The sequence below is a fragment of the Drosophila rhopaloa genome, unplaced genomic scaffold, assembly GCF_018152115.1.
Source record: "Drosophila rhopaloa isolate 14029-0021.01 unplaced genomic scaffold, ASM1815211v1 contig_163, whole genome shotgun sequence".
Lineage (NCBI taxonomy): Eukaryota > Metazoa > Arthropoda > Insecta > Diptera > Drosophilidae > Drosophila > Drosophila rhopaloa.
Genome location: NW_025335043.1, coordinates 9239055 through 9260854, shown reverse-complemented (window position 1 = coordinate 9260854; position 21800 = coordinate 9239055). Strand labels below are relative to the sequence as shown.

At 37.7% G+C, this 21800-nt stretch overlaps 2 protein-coding genes across 2 annotated transcripts; both read right to left on the bottom strand.

The window, feature by feature from the left end:
• Positions 1-60: 60 nt before the first annotated feature.
• Positions 61-7841, bottom strand: LOC108051727. Its single transcript, XM_017133942.2, has 3 exons — positions 7583-7841; positions 2378-2915; positions 61-1320 (listed from the first exon to the last, which is right to left on the bottom strand). Exons 2-3 carry the CDS (start codon positions 2810-2812, stop codon positions 961-963), a joined length of 795 nt encoding a protein of 264 aa, XP_016989431.1. The 5' UTR covers positions 2813-2915; positions 7583-7841; the 3' UTR covers positions 61-960.
• Positions 7842-9775: 1934 nt separating this feature from the next.
• LOC108051702 (opsin, ultraviolet-sensitive) lies at positions 9776-20750 on the bottom strand. The gene is made up of 4 exons (XM_044457814.1): positions 20000-20750; positions 12448-12953; positions 11435-11760; positions 9776-10807 (listed from the first exon to the last, which is right to left on the bottom strand). The coding sequence occupies exons 2-4, from the start codon at positions 12675-12677 to the stop codon at positions 9915-9917; spliced, it is 1449 nt and encodes a 482-aa protein (XP_044313749.1). The 5' UTR covers positions 12678-12953; positions 20000-20750; the 3' UTR covers positions 9776-9914.
• Positions 20751-21800: the final 1050 nt, after the last annotated feature.

Below are 21800 nucleotides of genomic sequence, written 5' to 3'. Positions count from 1 at the left end.
AATAATTTAAATACTTGTGTTGCACTCACCGTTTTGGAACTCTAAGGAAACTATGGGATATTCAGTCTCTTAAAGTTTATTCAATATAATTTTGTATACTAAAATATATATATGTGTATAAGTATAGGCTATTCCAAATATTAATATCTGCATGTTTTTGATTTCCTTGATGTAAAGTTAATCGTAACAATATAGTATAACGCTATTTTGATTACTACGGTTTTGGTTTTTTGTTATTTGTTAATTTGTTTGTGGTTTGTCTACTAGATGTACTGGAATATATTGATTTGCATTAATGAACATGTATAATATTGTTATTATCTAACAACAGTCTAAGTCACATGTAACTTGTTAAGGTAGTATAACACTGGGTGGGTTTCCACTTCCACTATCCATAATCCATAATCCATAATCAATATTAAGTATTCGCATCGTTGTTCCATAACTTATCAAAACATGTGTGCATGTCTATGATAACTGTTAATCGTTGTATCTATCGGGGCTATACCCTCTACTCGTATGATTTAGGGACTTTCAGGACTGGATTTCACTACATTATACCTAGGTTCAACTATGGGTTATGATAATGCACTTAACATCGGTCAACGGTTCTAAATGGAAGATTACAGTTTTGTTGTATTAATTATGTACCATGGTTAGCTGATAATTACGCTTATCGATATGGTCATCTTCAGGCCACTTCATCTTAACAAAAAAACTATCACAAAAGGTAAATGAAAATACAGAAATTCTACAGGAATTCAGGATATTCCGCACTTACTGCCGGTAAGTGCCGCTATTGTCCACCCACAATCCGTTCAGTATCAAAAGCAATCTCCATTAATTGTGCACATTTCCGCTGGCCAGCATCCGGTAGCGATTCAGCAGCTGCACCGCCGCATCCTGCATGGGCACGATCTTTCCGTGTCGCTCCTCGTAGACCTCCAACATGATCCGCTCTCACAAAACCGTGCAAATGACAAAGAGCAGCGATACAAGGCACAACATAGCCACAATATCCCGGTGAAGTTTCCGATCTCGGTGAAAAGGTCGCGTGGTGTAACTCTCCCGACGCGCCTGTCTTAGCAGCCAAACTGGAACAAAAAGCTGGAGAAGATCGGGAATCATGAATCCGATGTCCCGGACTATCTGGTGGGCATAACCCTCGCCGCGAACCACATTCATGAAGAACTGGTCGAAGCTGCTGGCCAGGATGTGAAGTAGGGCGATGCCCACAATACAGAATACTTTCTTTGGAGTAACCACATTGGTTGTGTTGGCCAGGTGCATCACCAGGACCGTGGAGAACAACTCGGTTATCTGCAGGAGTGAGGTAGTTAATAAAAAAGATAGTTATACTTATACATCTCTAAAATATAATTTATTTAAAAATTACTACTAATCTGTAATCTAAATGTAATTGCTTAAAATTGAAGAAAAAAGGGCATCATTTTTCTAAAACCTTGTAAAACCTTGTAAATTTATCAGAAAGAAAGAACATTTTTAATTAGAGTTTAAGTTAAGTTTTGGTTATAAAAGCCACAATTTAGTGAAATTAAAAATGTTGGCACACCATAGGAGCACTTGCTAGCTATAAGTAGCTATCGGCTCCTGTTCATTTTCCACTTTTTATATTCCCACTAGGTATTTTCACCGGCATGGCGATTTGCTCATTAGCAAGGCTAAACTTTTGAGTTTAAACTTTGGTTGGATGAATGGATTTTCTCTTGAAACTTATTACTCTGCCATACTTCTATTTCCATGAACACGGGCTATCTGCTGAGCTGGCCAGGATCTAGATGATGGGCGGTCTAGTGCGGAACAAGTGCGAGAATTGAGCGGGAAAGTGTTCGAATTGGAGCGCATATTGTGCAAGTTTGGAGCGCACTCGCGCAGGACGAACTTTGCCAATAAATTATGGATGGCCGGTAACTGGCTTAGGGCACATATGACGGCACGTACCTGCTGTATTTGACATTGACTTGTAAGTTGCAAGTTTCATGTTGAATTATGCACATAACAAAATTAAAACAATGTCTATGTCAAATCATTTTCTATTAAAACCTCAGATTAAAAATATCAAAGGATTGATCTTTAAATGGCCTTTTTTCAAATGTGAGACAAATTTAAACAAAAATTTGATAGTTTTTAAGTTTCATTGCACAACAAAATTTTAATAATCTAAAATAACTTTTTTATTATAACCATTTTAAATGATATGCTTATATTTGTATGATTAAGTTAATATTAATATGTTTTGAAATATTAACATGACCATAGGTAATTTATGGGTATTTATTTTTAAAATCCCTTTTGTGCATTCTTAAATATGAATCCCCAGATTACATTTTTTTCAGTGTGCCAGTTCAGAACTCACCGTGAAGAATAGCTGGTGGTTCCACTGGTTGTAGTAGTCGTCGTTGTAGTAGTTGATGTACGCCCACCAGGCGTAGTAGTGCGAGAATATGGACAGCAGGAAGAGCAGGAGCATCGAGTACCGCACGCGCTGCTGGAGGATCAGGGCGATTAGCCTTTTGATGCACTCGTAGAGTGCAATCACGGCGAACACGGTCAGAATCCACATCTTGAAGCTGTTGGGCGTGGCATTGAAGTACATGTGCTTGTAGGCGGCCACCCCCGACTCGTAGGGTCCCTTGAAGACGGTGTCCCAGCAGGAGCAGGTGCAGAAGTGCCTGTCCACGTAGCGGGCGTAGTTCTCCCAGAAGTACCACAGGATGACGATGTGGGCCGGCGGGATGAGGGCCGGAGCCAGCGATCCGCAGGCGGTGGGCAGCCAGGTGATGTCAAACATTTTGCAAATACTTATAAAAGTTAACCGGCTAATGATATGTCGTTTCGTTTGCTGGCTCCGTTTTCTACCCTTTTTTAAATTTCTCTGGTCATTTCTTTCCAGTCTGAAGAGCAAACAAGTTGATTAAATTACAGTTTTTTAATACAAATATTTTTTGTTAATATTTAAAGAAAAAAAATATTATATATACTTATAAAAAAATGTTATTTTTGGATAAAATATTTACAGATAAAAATAAAAATCTACAGAATACACAGTTATAGGAAATTTATATAAAGCCATTAGAGCAAAGATCACCTCAATAGAAAAGCCATGAATTGGCTTTTGCACATTTTAACCAATGACAACTATATAATAAGTGAGGTCTAATAAAACTAGGTTCTGTTTATTTATTCCTCAGACATTTGACAAGATATTATTTTTAAATGTTTTTTTCTTTGTGGCACAAAATTTGTTATGTGAACATTACAAAGAAACAAAATTATCTCATACAAATGTAAATATATCTCAATTAAATGTCGTTATTAGTCAAGACAATTAATTCTGTTCGTTGCACCCTTAACACCTATTATAGAAAAATAAATTGGAGGGGGTTTACAATTCATTGTTCCAGTAATATATTCACCATTGACATACATGTGATTTCAGTATCAATTAATCAAATTGCACCAAGTCATATAATTTTAAATCATCTTTTATTGAATGTGTTTACGCTTCCGTTTTCATTAAAATTATTCAAATTTTGTTATGGAAACTGCCAACATTTTGTAATTACTTGTTTGAATAATTATCACATGTGCCCGATGAAATGTTGAAAGGTGAAGAAAGTATTTTGCATAAAAGAACATTAAACTTAAGTTTACTTTGAAACTAAGAGGTTTCCGAATCCAAGAAATCTGTGTGCAATTGGTATTCGAGTGTTTGTGAGCATTTCAATATTTGGCTTTCGACCAGTGTGTTATTTCTGTTTTTGCATAGTTTTGAAAATAAACAAAAAGGGGCGCCCTGAAAATATATTCCGCCCTCCTGGCAGTGCATTGCATCGGCGTGTTTTTAAAACAATCCCAGAGAAGGCCTGCCAGTTTGACGCATTGCTATGGCTCTTCGTGGATTCACATGCAAATTTGCGTGCAACTGCGAATGCAACTGCAGCCAAGTGACCAACTGAATGTCATCCGCACGTACTTGTGTGTCCAAAAATGATGCAATTATAAATTCATGTGCTGCAGGGGCGGGCAAAAGGGGCAAGGGATGGCCATACATACGTATACGCACGGTGAATGGCATTCCAAGCGGTGGCACGGCTGCCAAAAAATCAAAAAGCAACGCGAGTGGTCATTAGTGCGGACACGAAGCCAGCCCCTCAATGGGAATCTGAATGGGAACGGGAGTGGAAAAGCCAGCAACTGCAATTGAGACAACAGCGAGAGGTGCAACCAAAAAAGTTATAGTTCGGAACCGAAGCTTTGAATACCCTTGCCTAACGATTCCCTTGAAGATTGTGGATTAAAGTAGTCCTCTTCCACATATTTCGATTCCCAAATTAAAATACAATAAGTCGTTGGAACTTAAAATATAATATATGCTTCTTTAAAAAACGTTCTTTAAGAAAGGGATCAGAAAAGTTAGGTTGTCATAGAAAATATTGGGTGTAGCTTATCACCAGATAGGCAATATATATTGTTGCAATACATGTAAATATAATTTTATCATTTAAAAGTGTTACTTAAATAATACATTTTAGCCGTAAATTAATTGCCATTAGGCAGTATTTTCTGTATTATTATTATTCTGTAAATTAATTAATGGGAAATTTGTGAGCTTTAGTAAATATTGAAAAAGGCTTACAAGTTGAAAGTCTTGTCATCATTTCATATGATATCGAGTTACTTGGAAAATGGTTTTATTCATTTGGAAAGCCATTCTTGCAAGCATTCTATACAATTTTCAGTAATTAAAAAAAAAAACATTTGAAGTACTATCTTTAATTACATTTTGGAAAGTCCCTTTTTTCCGTCTAGTAAGCCTTAGCCAAAAATAATAGCCCCGGGTAGAGTAGAAAAAGTAAAAATGAACCTCGAGTACTGGGCGCCGCTGTTCCTCAACTTAATTAATACAACGCCCTGCGATGCGCAGCTGCCAGTGAAAAACTATTTCGATTTGTTTTGATTGCCGCTGCTGTTTCGGCTCCTGACTTGCTTTTGTTGCGCCACATCGCCCTATAAAAACCAGGCAAGCCAAGCCAAAAGAAAAAACATCCCCAAATGGAAGCAATCGTTTACAATTGACGTCACGGCGGAAATCAGGAGCATTGTATTGAAAACTTAGCTGAGCATAAGAGTGAAATCAGTGCAGCATACGATATGAATTTTAAATTGAGAACGGAACATTGTAAACATCGTATGAACTCTACCCGTAACTTTCTGCAGCTGGAAAAGAATTTATGCTACTTCTCCTGAACTGACCCCAAATTGTGTCCGAAAAATGAATAAATGTGTGTGAGGAAGACCCTTAATTTGTCAAAGGTATGAACTCATGCGGAAGGAGTCAACTTTCATTTCCTATTATATCAATTTCGGGGCATTTGGGTCAGGAACGGACCAGACTCAAAATTTAATGTATTCAGTGGCAAAATAAATTCAGTATTTGATTTGCCATAATTTAAGTAAACATTTTTTTTTGTATATTGTTTGTTCAGATGTTACAATTTGTAAAAAAAAGGTATTTTATTTGTATGTTTTAAAATTCATTTTATTGGAATTTAATTGAATTCAGAGGGGAAATGCATTGGGTGCTTGAATTTATGACATTTTTATTGACCCTTTAAGTTTACATTTCTGCCATTTTACGAGCAAAAACTTGAAGTCCAATTTGAAAAAAACAGCCTTTAAATATGAATGAGATTTCTTGGAATTTAATGGCTTTTTTGTGCAATATTTTTACATTGCACATGACATTAATTTTGTTGTATAAAAGGGGTATTTGTTTAAACTGAAGTGTGGTTATCTATAAGAGTTCTGAAAGTAATGTGGTGAATTTAAGTTGGCAAAATGTAGGAAAGTTTTAAAATTATTAAAAGGATTGTAAGTCGTTTTCTTTCCAAATATCCTTTGAACTTTTGAACTACTTTCCCATTCAAAGTTAATTTTTTGTTTGGAATAGGGATTCGTTTCTTAAACAACATAAGCTGAAAACGTTAAAGAAAATAAAGTACTGTGATTTACCTTCCAAATTACATTGGATAAGCTCTTTAAAATGTTGTTTCTAAGACAAAACTTTGGGCCACCCGCATCTGAGGGTATAAAATCAAACACTTGCCATTCCGACTGACTATTATCCCGTATATTTGCCCCCTTTTGAATCGCGTGCACAAATTCACATTTCTCTCAAAGGCTGTGTGTAAACAACACCTCGGGCTATGGAAAAAAACAACCATTTCAACTATAACTTGGTGTGAGTGGCGGCAAAGCTGTCAACAGTCGTCGCGTCATCACTTGAGCTGCATTGTTGTACAAGTATTTGTCGCACAGGCAACGCGTCGTATGAGTAATGTGGGAGCGAGGAAAATGGGGTCGGGAAATCCCACACCGGGAGGCAAGTCTATGTAGTCGAGTGGCGTTCTTCGCATGCTCATTTGTGTCCCTTTCAATTGTCATTCGGGCTGCTGTTGATGTTTTCGTTGTTGGCGTTTGTCGGAGTACGCCAGACACTTTGTCTACAAGTCGTGCGAGTTGTAAGAGGTATGGAAATGTGGCTCCTCCCAAACTTGAGAATAAATTTCAGGCACACGACCCTAATAGTCGTTGCAATAGCAGGTGATAAACGAACTAGCGATGAGCATGCAAGGAAGCCGAATGTTGTAAACACGCAAACACTCGAACTCGAATCGCTGCTCGTATCTAGGTGGATACATAAACACATGAGCTTGGACGAGCATTTTAATAGTGTTTACATGGAGAGAAAGTAGTTTTATAAACAATTTTGGAAAGAGAGAATAAATAGACTAAGATATCATTGCACTTGTTTTGTATTTGCATCAAAAGAAAATGTTATTCTGTCATAAGATCTCTATGTTATCTAATTTATTTCATAAAATTCAAATTAATTAAATGTCGTTTAATACGTTACTTTACTTCTGATAAGATTAAGTATTTCAGGTTATTACTCATTTTACTAAATAAGACTGAATCGAGTTCTTGTAGATGGTTTCCATTTTTTAACTGATAAGATTAAGTATTCCACTTTAATTCTCACTGAATTGAGGTCTTGTAGATGGTTTCCATGTTTTAATTGAATAGTTGACTATCATTTATATATTGAATTTTTGATTATTATTGTTTAACTATAAAAACGTTAAGCTTCAGATCTTATTTCCATCTCTAAATAAATCATTTCCGGGTAAAAATTGTCATATTGTTAATATTGTTATAGATTTCCCTTAGTGTATTACAGTCTGGCAGAGTTCATGCCTCTAGGCCCCCCTGTAAACGATGTGGGCGGCTGGCTTTGCACTGAGATAAATCGCAAGCAATAACATTGCCTGCATGCCGTTTGTTTAGTCAATAATTATTTGGGCATTAAGCAGAGCACACACATACACACACTCGGAATTAAGCCAAATTATATCGAACCATTCGAAATGCAATTGCACACAGATTAAAGACGATGGCCAATGGAGCAAAAAAGGGATTTTCCGGTCCGTTGAAAAAGCGAAAAATCGAAATACAATTAGGCAAAGCACTAGAATGGGTACATAAAAGCGAACCGAACCTAATGCGCGGCAGTTCAGAGTTCCTTGGGCTGGGTTCACTGGGATGCTGGCTCTCGGTATCCCTTTATTCCGCCCGGCTTTTCCGATTTTCTCACTTTTGCGTTATATACAATATTGTTTAAACAAATCCGTTTGGTGAATTTTTTGGAGGAAAAAAGAGGAATTTTTGTTGAAACAACAACCGCGGGCAGGTCGTGAAAAACGCGACTGAAATTATTGTTATGCTGCGTGTGAAATTTTGCTCTTGTCTTTGCAGCCGGCGCCGGCGTCGTTGTCTGGCCAATGTTTCCCAACAACAAAATAGGGGGAAAGCTCTCAGCTGATGAGAGTTTTCCATGGTTGCTATGTTTATGTATGAATGACGCGCACTGTAGCCGGCTCTCTCACAAGTTCTCAGCTGCGCTCTCATTTGACCAAAAGTTGCGCTGAAAATAGGGGGAAATGCATGCGGCTTCCTTCGTCGCACATTAAGTATACGCGGCGTGGACGCTCATTGCAATATCATCAGCCACCAAAAGGCAACGGACTCACGTGGATCCTTCATTCATACAAACCCATGTTTACCATCTATACTTACCCCGCTATAACTATTTTCTTTTGCACCTGTTGGCTGGTGGGCTTCCCTTGATTTACTTCCACTCCTTAAAACACTTTTCTTTGGTATTTTAAAGTTTTTACACATTTATTTCGAGTTGCTTGGCTTTTGAACATTACCACCATAACAAAAACATAAGTACTTGTCAAACAATTACTGAGTTAAACTAATTTAAATACAAGCTGCTTAAGTAAAGCACACACAATGCACACAGAAAATTGCTGTCAAAGTGCATTTTAAATATGCTAATTAAATGGTTTTCTCCCGCATTCTCATTGTTTTTCCCTTCTACCTGTTTAAGTATTTTTCTTCAATTTCATTTTGAGCACAGTTAGAAACTGCAGTGTCCATTGTTCGTATAAGTTTGTCGCAACAATGGCTTAAATTTGTGTTCTAGTAATTAAAATGCTGGCCGAGACTTATTCATCTGGCGTTACCATTGTTCTCTGGCCCATTGTGGCCGGAAATTCTATCCCCGGTATACATGTACATATATAAAATGATACGGCTAAGTAAGTATCAAGAGTATAAATTCGATATATATTTGGCCTCGCTCCATCGTATTATCCTTACAGGTACAAGTACTCGATGACTTTATTAAAGTCGTTTGCTTAGTTAGGTGTAACAGTAGACATTGTATACAATCTATAATATCTATACATAGAACCACCGGATTAGACATTGAGACATAAACGCAATTAATTTAATTTATCGAGAACTATACAATTGAAACACAAGCAGTCCGCAATCTGTTTTGATTGTGTTTTACCCAATATTAAACTACAATGCAAACATGCTGCAAATCCGCTTGTTAGCATTTAATACCCGCGGCGGAATCATGGTTCTGAGTGACTTTCCCTGAAATTCTGCATAATTTAGCTATCGAATTACCATGCCGTCCTCCAAATCCCGCACCCCACCCTTTCTTTGTACTAATTTCGACCTTGCCCTGGTCCTCTCACAATATGCCTCCTATTCATTCGCTGTCTCGTATATTGACTGGGTGTCCATTCTATATGTCATCCTGTCGGCTCCTTTCTTCCCCTGTCTAAACATCACAAAAGCTCATTAAATATGTTTACTATCACCAGTGTGTTTGCTTCTGTCGTTGTTCCTTGTCCACTTCCCACTGCTCGCCGGAATTCCCTGCTTCATTTCTATTTATTATTTTCATTTCAATTGTAGGTCCATCAATGACATTGCATTCAGCCTACTGAATAGTGCCATTGATATCCATTATTGCAGAGAGAAATTACTTTTCGTATGCCCTGCCTATTATTTCCACATACAACTTAGTTAAATTAGTCCAACAATGAAGTCTCTACGGATTTGGAAAATGACTTGATTCATTTCAATTCATGATTAGGCATCTCAATCAGACTGAATTATTATTGCGGGTTTCCCATTAGATTAATTCAATTTTTATATGCTTTGGATGTGAAGTACAACTTATTCAGATAAGGAAACTATTTATATATTTATGATAGGATTAAATTGAGTTTAGTTTTAAACGAATATCTACTTGTCATTATGGTAAAGGAAGTTCAGTTTCAGACAATATATATTAAGTTCCTGATATGTGTGCAAAAGTAAATGCTAACTAAAATATACTTTTTAAAAACTAACTAAAAGGAATGCAACTATTTGTTTTGAGTTTTTTGGTCTTTGCAATACAGAGCTTAAATGGATTTCTCGGTTTATTGTTTTTTTAGATCTGTTTATTTTTTAGTGTCGTTTCAGAACTTACTCTGTTCCATGACACTGCTCACCGAATTGTTGATCTCGGCCACCACTATGATCTCCTCGTTCTCCTCCGTTTCCTCGGGCACCATCATGAGGTTGTTGTTCATCAGGTAGCCCTCCATTCGATGATCCCCCATTCCTCCCTCCCCAGTGTTGCTGTTGCGCAATCTGTGGGTGAACGAGGATCGGGATCGGGTCATGTACGAAGATCTGGTGGTGGAGACCCTCCTCAGGACCCCGCGACCGTAGATCAGCATGCGCACCTCGACGCGAAACCGCGGATGGGTGGCCGCGTATAGATAGGGATCCACGCAGGCAGCTGTCTTGCAGAAGAGCGCCGGAATCATCGAGCCCAGTGGTGTGATGTGCCGCTCCAGGCCGAAGACTCCCATCATGGCCACCACGGCGTAGGGCGACCAGGCCAGGAACCACAATCCAATAATGGCCGCCACAATGAAGGCCAGCTTCTGCTCCGTCTTAGCCTTGTCCTTGTTCGACTGAATGCGACTGGCTGTGAAGACCACCTTCAGGATGTAGAAGTAGGAGTACACAATGGCGGTCAGCGGGATGCAGTAGGCCGCCACGAAGAACAAGGCCATGAAGATGCGGGCGGGGGTCTCTTTGTTCAGGTAGTCGAAGCTGCAGGTGGTCAGGAATCCCTCAGGCACATACACAGAGAGTCCAATGTCCAGGGCCGGCATCACCGCAAACAAGAAGCTATAGCACCAGATCAGAAGGATAATCAGATAGGAGCGCAGGCGGGAGCAGCGTCTCAGTGGCTGCAGTGGATGCACCACCACATTGTACCGATCCAGAGCGATCGCAGTGAGGGTTCCGATGGCGCAGGTGCCACTTAGACCGCCCACAAATCCGTAGATGCGACAGGCTGTGGGTGGAAAAATAGTGAGTTTTTTGAAAAAATCCTTAAAAAACAAATAAACAACCAGCACCAATTTTTTGTGCATGGGACTGCCCCTAAAAAAATCGGAGTACATTCCTTAAATATCTAAAGGACAACAAAGTTGTATTGTCATAAAGAAAAATCAAGTGCTTGTAAATCTCTTGAAAGGTTTTAAGAAATAAGCGTTAAACTTATATACAACCAAACATATTTAATTACTGTGATTAAAAAAAAACTTCACTAAAATCTTTCATGAAATATAGTAATATAGGTCAGATTAAAATTTAATTGCTCAAATAGTCAATTCGATTTCTATCAAGGTGGCCAATTAACGTACAAAAAAAAGAAAAACAAAACAGGTGACTAAAATATAAAGTCTCAGATTTTAAACTTGCTATGATTAATACTTGAATTATAAAAGCACCGAGACTTTTCCCAGGAAATGTTAAAAAGAAAAATCTTTTAGAAAATCGTACAAATTGGCAGCACTGATTGGATATCCAAAATAATGAGTGGTTTTTGTTGATTTCTTAGAAATTGTTTTTTAGTTATAAAGAGCTTAAAAAACCAACCGCGTTTGTTTTTTTGTAGGCTTCTAAGCTACTTACTTACCAACGTCTCCCAAAGCCGGTCCCTCTTTGATGTTGTTGTAAATGGCAATTGGACACTTGACGAGCATCAGGAAATCGCAGATGGCCAGGTTCATCACCAAAATGTTGGCCGGCGTTCGCAGCGATTTGCGGTTGGCGAACATGAAGATTACAAAAGCATTGCCCACACATCCCACCACCGAAATCACGAAATACAAGGTGGCCATCACGAGGAAGGTACTCGATTTAGGAGGTTCGAACTGCAGCCAGAAGGGATTAACTTTCGCGATGTAGCTCAGATCGTATTTGTCCCGGTAGTGAATGTAGCTGGGGTATGACGTGTAATTACTGGAATCATAAAACGAACATTATTGAACTGAAGAACAAATTCAAACGGGGCGTATACTTAATTTTGGAAATATATTGGAAACGGGGCGTATACTTTTTTTTAAAAATATGTTATTACCTTTTTTGCTGTTCTATGATTTAAATGCCTTAAAATTTAAAACTCATTAAATTTAATTTTTTATATTTACACTTAAGCTGCTTCAGATTAATTTAATTGGTTTTCATTAAAAGTACTGATAATTAAATATTTCAATAAGAGTAATTTAAGAAGAAGTAGCTTACTAGATTGTACTCTTCTTTACAGTTGCCCTATTGAAATGATAGTCAATGGAATTCTAAGAATATTTGTTGAATCGCGATGCCTTCTTTTGTATAGAAATTATACGTTTTCTATTATTACCAGTGTTTAAATTGTAAGTGATTGTCAGTAAGGTAATTGATGGTTCCACAAGCATTCATAAAATTTAGAACCAGCTTACATTAAGTAGCTTTTACCTAATTGTCCCTCCCTAAATATAAGTAATCTGATTATTCTCCCCTTTGCAGAGATATCTAGCTTCTTATATGTTATTCAATGCATGCGGGTCCTAGAGAGTTAGGCCGAGCTTATCGCGATGTCTTGTTGAGCTGGTCGTGAGCATGAATATGTGGATTGTTCGTGAAAGTGGGTACGCGTTTACCCCTTACCTTAGTGATGTGGAAACGCTGTCATTCACGTGCTTGTCATGGTCCTTGCCCACATTCACCGCCGAGGATGCCGCCGCCGGATTCCCTGCCGCCGAGGATGTGCCGCCAGTTGGGCCGTGGCTCGAGTTGGCCAAAATCTCGGAGAGCGAGAGGGCTCCGGTAAGCCAAAAGCTGCTGTCAGCCGCATCCGTTGTCAGTGTGGGCAGGGTCGTCATCATGATGGCCTCCATGTCTGGTTGGCCTCACCCAGAAATTTACTAGCTTCTCCAAACTGGATCCGGAACGTGCTCGCAAAGGTGGACGCGAAAGTGGCGCTTATTTACTTGCCGGTGCCTCAACTGCCGCATTTGGCAAGGATGTCGTGTGTCGCCGCCACGGGATTGCCTTCAGTGGAGCGGTTGGTGGTGTTAGTGGTGGTGGTGCAATGTGGTTGCTGCGGTCACGAACCATTTTCCGTTTGCCAAACGCCAATGGGGTTAGCTGCAATTAGCTATCCGCCGGTGACCCTAAACGGGGGACATATAAAAAAACAGTTGGCTTAATCGACGCTCTTATTTAATTAACCGCATCGGGCTTAAAATGTCTTACAGTACTTATCCCAATCTCATCTTCAGGATATAAAGTTAGTCTTTAAACTCGCCTCTGCTGAGGACCTTTCCCTGGTAAAATTCAGTCCCAACTTAAATCTATAACCATTACAAAAGTTGGTAATGGCAGGTGCTCTCAATAAAGTTGAATTTTTTTGTTGAAATGCCAAGAATGTAGTACTTATTTGAAGCAGGGTAAAATTAATGAACTCGTGCTAACTTTTTTTCAGACCACTAGACCAAATACCGTAGGTGGGCTTCCAGCGATGAAGTTATTAAAAGCAGCAGGAAACCAATAACATTGTGTTAACTATTCAGCTTCAGGTTAACACAATGCCGAACATAATATTTCTTCTCCTCTTTACTGATTACGAAAGTTTTTAATGCATTTTGCCAGCCCAACTGAGCTTAAACGCAACTTGAACTTAACTCAATTGCTTTTAAATGCTTTAAAGTGCAGGGCACAATTTTTGTTTGAAACCCTTGTAAAGTTTTAGTATACCAATGCACATTGAAGAAATTTGCAATTATATCTTATATTCTAGGGTAAAGAAATTGCTGGCATAGTTTAAGGCAGTAAAAAAAGTATCTTCTGTATCAAAAATTATAAATGGATATTCATGATAAACATAGGGTTTTGATTTAAAAATATTTTTATTTTGGTTACTAATCATAGACATAATGTAAAAAAATCAATATACTCTATTACATTAAAAATAAATTTAAAATTTGGTCAAGGATCAAAGAAAAAGTTATTTGCTGTTTTCTTTTAAGACCGGAAGAAGGTAGATTCTTATATACATTTTAAATCAAATGTTGAACTTATTTTTTATTTCTTCCTCCTAAGAAGGTGAACATTTCGGTCTTAAATAAAAACAATGCCGTTAAAGGTTAAGGCGGATCTCGTTTTACCTTTGTGTTTCTTGCCACTTGTGGCACAAAATAAGACCAACCGAGTTTTCCTGTTCCGGTATTTTAACTAGCCATCCCCTTGGCTTATATTTGAATTAGTTCCCGGTAAATGCTTTATTAATAGCCAACCAACCAACTAACAACCAAAACACAATTAAGTTTCGGAAATGTATACTTATTGTAATCGGACGTGGCAAATCAATTAACATCTATTTGAGGAGGTTGTTGGGGGCGATTACTTATTATGTAAATCTCTCAGAAAATGTATTTAATTAGCGAACTTAATTGCTTATTAAATAACTTGCAGGCGGCCACGTGATCCCGGAAGGCTTTCAGAATTTGAGGTCCTGCCGCAAGTGATTCTCAACTGAAACTCAAACACGAACTTCTGCCAAAGGAACCCGAGCATAAACAGCACTTGGCCAAAGACAAACTTTTGCCAACAGCAACAACTGCAGCTGCACAGGAACAACTACAAGTGACCTATGTCCCGGGAATTGCCGCTCAAGCGTTTGCTTATTATATTTACAACAGCATCTGAACATCTGAGCATCTGAACAGCAAAACAGAGTCGACGACTCTGCCTTTTGTGTAATATCCGCTGGAAAATGTATAGTACGGCTTTCAAAATAGCGCACTTTCCCATTTAAATATCGCTAATTGGCCAATTGAAATTTGTCTTTGCCCTCAGGGCATTCACAAAGGGTACTGGGTTTTGTTTTGAAACTCGTTCTCAATGCCATCAAAATTTCGTTGAAAATCTGATGCATTTCCATGGGAGGCAAGCTGTGGCACTGGCAATTAATCATTCAAATAGGATGTGGAAGTAGGTTCCTCTCCGTAATATTTGCCTATTTGTTAGCAGTCAACCAGCTTACACTGTTATGTATGTCAGCTGAATTGAGACGTGCACAGGCTGCTTTTGAATGCTCTTAAAAATGTACGAGTTTATGACTTTTTAAAGTTGTATCATTATATCAGTGATTTTTAAGAAAAAATGAAAACAAAGGAATCTTTTTTGTAAAATGGTGCTCGAATAATTGGTCACAATTTACACGGTAATTATTTAATTACAAGTAATCACATGATTTGTCTGTTTCTATACCCTTGCAAAAGGTATTATAATTTTAGTCAAGATCACATTTCCGACCCATCTTTTATTAAGTTCTTCTAAGCCCATATCTTTTCTTACAGACATCCAATTATAAAGTGACATACCTCTAAATGATTTTAGTTTAATTTTCTAAAAATCTGTATCCTCAACTTGGTTTGTATTTTCTTGTCGATTTTGCATCATTTTTATGAGCTAACCCCTTTCCAAATTTTCAAAAAATGGCTTTCCTGAAAAGTCACCTAAAACCTGCACTTCTAAGCCTATAACTTTTCTTACAGACATCCGATTTTAAAGTGGCATACCTCTAAATGATTGTGGTTTAATTCCCTAGAAATCTGTGTACTCATATCGTTTTTTATTTTTGGGTCGATTTTTCGTCATTTTTATGAGCTAACCCCTTTCCAAATTTTCAAAAAATGGCTTTCCTGAAAAGTCACCTAAAACCTGTACTTCTAAGCCTATAACTTTTCTTACAGACATCCGATTATAAAGTGACATACCTCTAAATGATTGTGGTTTAATTCCCTAAAAATCTGTGTACTCATCTCGTTTTTTATTTTTGGGTCGATTTTTCGTCATTTTTATGAGCTAACCCCTTTCCAAATTTTCAAAAAATGGCTTTAATGAAAAGTCACCTAACACCTGCACTTTTATGCCCATAACTTTTCTTACAGACATCCGATTATAAAGTGACATACCTCTAAATGATTGTGGTTTAATTCCCTAAAAATCTGTGTACTCATCTCGTTTTTTATTTTTGGGTCGATTTTTCGTCATTTTCAAAAAATGGCTTTCCTAAAAAGTCACCTAAAACCTGCACTTCTAAGACTATAACTTTTCTTACAGACATCCGATTATAAAGTGGCATACCTCTAAATGATTGTGGTTTAATTCCCTAAAAATCTGTGTACTCATCTCGTTTTTTATTTTTGGGTCTATTTTTCGTCATTTTTATGAGCTAAACCCTTTCCAAATTTTCCGAAAATGGCTTTGCTGAAAAGTGACCAAAAAGCTGAACTTCTAAGCCCATAACTTTTTTTACAGAAATCCGATTTTAAAGTGACATACCTCTAAATGATTGTGGTTAAATCATCTAAAAATCTGTATCTTCCTATTGATTTGTATTTTTGGGTCGATTTTTCTTCATTTTTATGAGCTAACCCCTTTTGTTTGACTTTAAAACTAAACCCGTTCATATTAAAATGCACTTTGTATCTTAAAAAGTAAATTGCTCCTAGCCATTTAAAAGTCAATCATGTGCACTTTAATTGAGTTTTTGTTTACAGCATCTTAAATTATACAATGGATTGATTAAGGTCCCAGGGCAATTGAACATAACCTGTTGAATGTCAAGTTTATGTCCGCCTGTTTACCCATGTCAAGTCGATTGAAATTGTTGGACTTGAAACTGACAGTTTTAAGCTTTAAAAACATTTTGGGTATTACGAGATTGTCTTTTATGTATATACAAAAAAAACCTCCTCAATGGAGGCTTCTTGGAACCCGATTAGCCAATTGAGAGGCATTCAGGATCATCAAAGGACGCAACTAAGCAGAGAGCTATAAAGAAACCTCTCATTCCTCTAGAAAAAACGCAAGCAGGCGTGACAAGTTTGGACCCATTCGACATTCATTCGATTAGACCAAGTTCTTTTAACGGTCAGGGCCATACTTTTGCAAATTATCCACTCCTATCAGCCGCTTTTTGTGCGGCAAGGACAAAAAACAAACGGAACCCTCACTTAGGCGCAGATTTTTACATGGCGGATATGCGCAGTTTTGTTGGATGCACAAACGTACCACAATGCATTTAGTCCTTTAGTTTTCCGCCACAAATTCATCTGCTCTCAAAATTTAATTACGAGTGGAAATGGTTTAAAGTGAACAATTCTGTTCTGCTCGGCTTGTCCTGCAGCAACTGGGACCGCGGGATGATTGCGCGGAAACAATTATCCAGCCACTTGCTGAAAAAGCGGGAAATCGCTAACGGTTGCAAAAGAGCAAGAAAATAATTTATTTAAATTAAGCTTTAATTTTTGCTGGTTTCGGATTCGCTGGTCGCGTGTAAAAGAAACTATCAAAATAATTGCAATGCAAATGTCCTAAGTGACAATGCAAAAAACTGGAAGTACTTTATTAATATAAAAAATAATATGATTATGGTTCACCTCTTAAAATTTATTCAATTAGTCTGTTGGTTTTTTGGGTAATATATACAAATGAATTCAGATATATTGCTCATCATATGACATCACATTACAGATTACACTTTAATGGCCTGAAATACAATACTCACTTAAGGTCCTTTTTTTAACAAGTAAATATTTTGAACTAAGGAAAGGGATAAATTTGTACGCCTAGATAAGGCTTTCCCAATTTAAATGGCGCACAGTCATGAAATCACATTCATCCACAAGCGAGCTAAGTCACATTTTTATAAAATCAAATTTTTGCCAGAGTTAACACAAGCTTAGCCACGCAAGCAATCACATGTTTCCGGATCGGACGTGTAATGTGCCATGTATCCTGTATTCAAGGGGTAACATCAGCTGGGGGACACATTTCAAAGCTAATTCATAAACATGCAAACTAGGCGATGTATAGACTTTAAGAGAAGGTAAATCTGAGTCGGGGACAATTTTTATTTTTGCTTTGGGAGCCCATGACCCCCTGGGTATATTGATTTATGCTCGCGCAAGTTTTCATTTCACAATTTTCACTTATGTATGCCAGTTTATTGCAGTCCTCATCTGCACTCAGCCTTTTCCCCCTGCCCTTCCTCCAATCCCCTTGTCGTGTCCACTGCACGTGGTCTGGTTGGTCTGGTTTTCCCACCAAATGGATGGAAAGCGATCCAAGGCTATGAAAAAACACAGATTTTCATGCCGCTATCATCAACAAACGCCTAAAAATGCATAGGAAAAATATTCCTAAAATAACTTAAGGTTTACAAAAGTAGAGAAAGCAGTTAGAGTTTTAAATTTCAATCATAACCAGCATAACCCCAGCATATTATTACTCAATTTAGAATTATAATATTTTTTTATACATTTTTTTATTCTATTTTTTTTTTTTAATGGAAGGGTATCTAACATTATTTATTTATAAAAACATTATTTTCTGCCTTGTTGTTGAGACTTGACATATAAATACATATATTTTACCCCTAAAATATACAACAGTGAAAAATGGAAAAGTTTGATTAACTGTCATTTCCGGAATCAAATTTATGCGCATCATGTGTGTAAATGTACATGTCAGATAAGTGAACATAAAATATAATTTTGTTTGGAAGATTTGCAGATTTCTAGACCATAAGTAAGAAATAAACAGTTCAAAATAAATTACTTATATATTGAAAAAAAATTGAGAAAATTAGGAAAATATAATATTGACATGCTACTGTAATTCATTTTAATTTTATGTTAAACAATGTTAATTATTTTGAAGTGCATAATATTTTCTGTCAGCGTAAAACATAGTATACTTTGCTATAGTGTAGCGGCAATGAATGCTAATGCTGATGGCTTAGGCGACTTAGATAGGGGACAAACTGAGATATGCACTGCATTAGAGCATGTCAAGTATTCAATCTGGCCTGAATTAAGGCAAGGCGCCTTTAAGATGCGAATTGCCATTGTGACCGGCCGGCGAACCATCAGTTGGTGCAGTGGCCGGAATGTAGGGAAAACAGTCAAGTGCACTCACTGCACTCGTTGCATATGCGAAATGTGGGCTAGGGAAATGAAATGGAAAGGCTGAGCTGCGTATCTCCAAGACATCCAAAGAGTCTTCTCCGAGGCCAACAGCTCGAGATGCGCCCCCAAGAAATGCGACAGACGTCCGCTGAAGACCACTTCAGGGGGCTTACAGTTCGACCAAACCCCTTTCTGGGATGCCAGGTCCTATTTGCCCGGCAAGTGCTGCACAGAACACCGCCACTCAGGTGTGTCAGTGGACTCACAAAGAAGGCCCCGAAACCAGAAAGGAATCAGCCGAAAGGACTCGGATTGCCAGAAAGTGAGCAGCCTGCACTTGGCCATTAATTCTTAGGCAATCCACTTTTTCCCATTAGGAAAAGCCGCTTATTGCCAGCTGGCTGCCTGAAGTGTTTTGTTTGAATATATATATTTTTTGCTAATAAATAGAGGCCCTCACCAAGTAGACCTCAATCAAATTAATCCCAAATTAAGCAAACAAAATCCTCTTTTATGTAGCTAATCTGAAAAACAAACAATAAAAGAATTTAAGGTATTTAGTTATTAAATGAAATGGATATACATTAATATAGGGCAAATTCCGGGTCTCGAAATTAATTTCGGTAGAATACCTTGTCAAAGGAAATTCGAAATTATTTTTTTGCACTTCCCTTTTAATTTAATATTTGATTTCCATCGTTTGCAGCTCAGTTTAATGGCCAACAAGGGCAAACTAATTCAATTCGAGAAAATAGCTCCTGGAAAAAGGTTCATTCACAGAATAATATTTCGTATTTGCTCTGCGTTTGATATGAAATCATGATTGTGCTGCGTTAAGCATTTAAATACTATAAATACAAATGCGGGTCAAATTGACAGGACATTTAATTTGCGATTCGCTTCAAATCGATTCAAAGAGTTGGCAAATACTTTTGTATAGAACGAATCAGAAAGTAAATATTCGACCAGTTCTGATTGATAATATTCTGCGACAAGAATCAATGAAAATAAATTGTCTTTTTGTTTGCAAGTAAATAAAGTTCAACTCATTCCAAGACAAACAAGTGTCATCAGGATTTCGTGAGGCTTCAATAATAAATTGTTGTAGTATGGTTCTTAAGGACCAAACATTCTATTAATTTTATGGTTATTTTATCCCCAAAGCCCACTGACTATGATCAAAGAGTACGAGCTGATTGCATAAATATGTAAAAATGATTACAGGAATTGGCTGTGCTTACCTGCCGTGATTATTGAGTTATTTTGTTTTCGCAAACTTAAAGGTCACTCTACTTATTTTTGTTTGTGCCTTGCATTGCAACTATTTTTCAACAAATTTGTGTCCTTTTGAGTTCTAAATTTTATTATTTTTTTTTATGGAAAGAGCTGAGTCTTTAGAAAGTTCACTTTTCAGTTTATCATCGGTCAGGTCCAAAACTTGGTCAGCACCAATGGCCAAGTGGCGCCAACCGGACACAAAACTTTAACTCAATTTCCGTCGATTATCCGGAAAAGTTATTTTCGTAAAATTTTAAATAGCTTTTAAGCCGTTCCTTTGACAACTTAGCGGCTTTCAGTGTGTTGGCAAAGCCATTACTTGTTGACACGCGACGTATACGCAATTTATAATTAAACCGCCAATGGCTTAGAGATTACCAGCATCCGAATAGTCCCCAGAGCTGCAAACTGACTAGACTGAGGACTCGCGTGCGACTGAGTCCCAGGACACAGCAGCTGGTGGTTTTATCAATGAAAATTGTTGCTTGTCGGCATCCTTTTTCCGAACGGAGGATGGTGAAGAGAGATTCCACGAGCGAATAGGCGCGAAAGAGAAAGTGCTTTCTCCGCTCTTAAATGCAGGATGTGCTTCTATCTGCCCTGGCATAAGTTGGCTTGTTGGTCCATATTTGCCAAGGCTATTCACTTTTCATTACTACCACTTGTGTTTTGTTCTTCAACTCGACAGACGAAGAAGCCTCTAAGGAAATGGGTGTTTTTCAGCACACTCTATTTTTGTGTTGGTCAGTCATTGGCTTCTCCACTTCGTGTGGTTAAAACTGTTTGATTTGGGTGGCTAAGTGTGTCACCATCGAGTGGGTGTTCATTGATAAGCGCTGCTCTGCTCTTTTCAAATACCGGTGTGCGTGCCAAAAGAGCCGCAATCCTGCAGTGCGGCTTTTGAAGTAATACAGTCGCATATTATCATGATTATGCGGTGTTTTAAAGCGGTATTTGAATCGGAGTGCGGCAGCAAAACTCGCATTTACTTACGACTCACTACTTTATGTTGATAAATAAATTGGTAATTTGTTTATGTTATTATATGAATAAATGAATGATTTGGTAATAAATCATTTCCAAAAGTCATCTGAGGTTTTCTATTTTTTTTACTTTACCAAAAATTTTAAGAAATTAATAACTAAAGGTTTTCTATTGTACATTTTATGGAAAGGAATTTAACATTTTGTATTTATTTTATTTTTTTATTTTATTTGTATAAAAAGTTAACTAAAACGGGCAATAGAAACTATTAAAATCTCACACCTAAGTTCAACATTGGATTGCAATTGAGATTTACGTGGTTCAGTTGGCACATAAATCAAATAAATAATTACACAGTATTAAACAGCTCATAAACACCTTGGTATATTATTTTTCGAGGAATTTATGCGGTTGACTGCGGTACGAAATAGTAGAGTTCGAGCGGCGATGACAAACTGGCGGCGTTTTTCTGGTTTAGCATCGTCATGAACCATTTGAGAGCCCGTAAATTGAGTAAAGCCAGCCGCAGCCAGTCGGCAGTTGCACTTTAATTAAAAATAAATACGGATAAAGGCCGCTTCCCTATGTTACCCCTCCCCCTCCCTCCTGCCCCCTCCCCCATTACCCCCCTTAGCAAATGCCAACGAGTCTAATTCTAATGATTATTGATGTGGCTGCTGATGGCTTGACTGTTTACTGCCGCCTTTATTTCTGATCTAGCTCTCTGACCTGTCCAACAATGATTGCAATGCAGGAAACCTGGCCACAATCACGGTTAAT

Coding starts and splice junctions, on each gene's coding strand:
- LOC108051727 (XM_017133942.2), bottom strand. CDS start 2,812: ATGTTTGACATCACCTGGCTGCCCACCGCCTGCGGATCGCTGGCTCCG. Junction 1,321..2,377: donor ACCACCAGCTATTCTTCACG/GTGAGTTCTGAA, acceptor TCACTCCTGCAG/ATAACCGAGTTGTTCTCCAC.
- LOC108051702 (XM_044457814.1), bottom strand. CDS start 12,677: ATGGAGGCCATCATGATGACGACCCTGCCCACACTGACAACGGATGCG. Junction 11,761..12,447: donor AGCGTTTCCACATCACTAAG/GTAAGGGGTAAA, acceptor TTATGATTCCAG/TAATTACACGTCATACCCCA. Junction 10,808..11,434: donor ACCGGCTTTGGGAGACGTTG/GTAAGTAAGTAG, acceptor TTCCACCCACAG/CCTGTCGCATCTACGGATTT.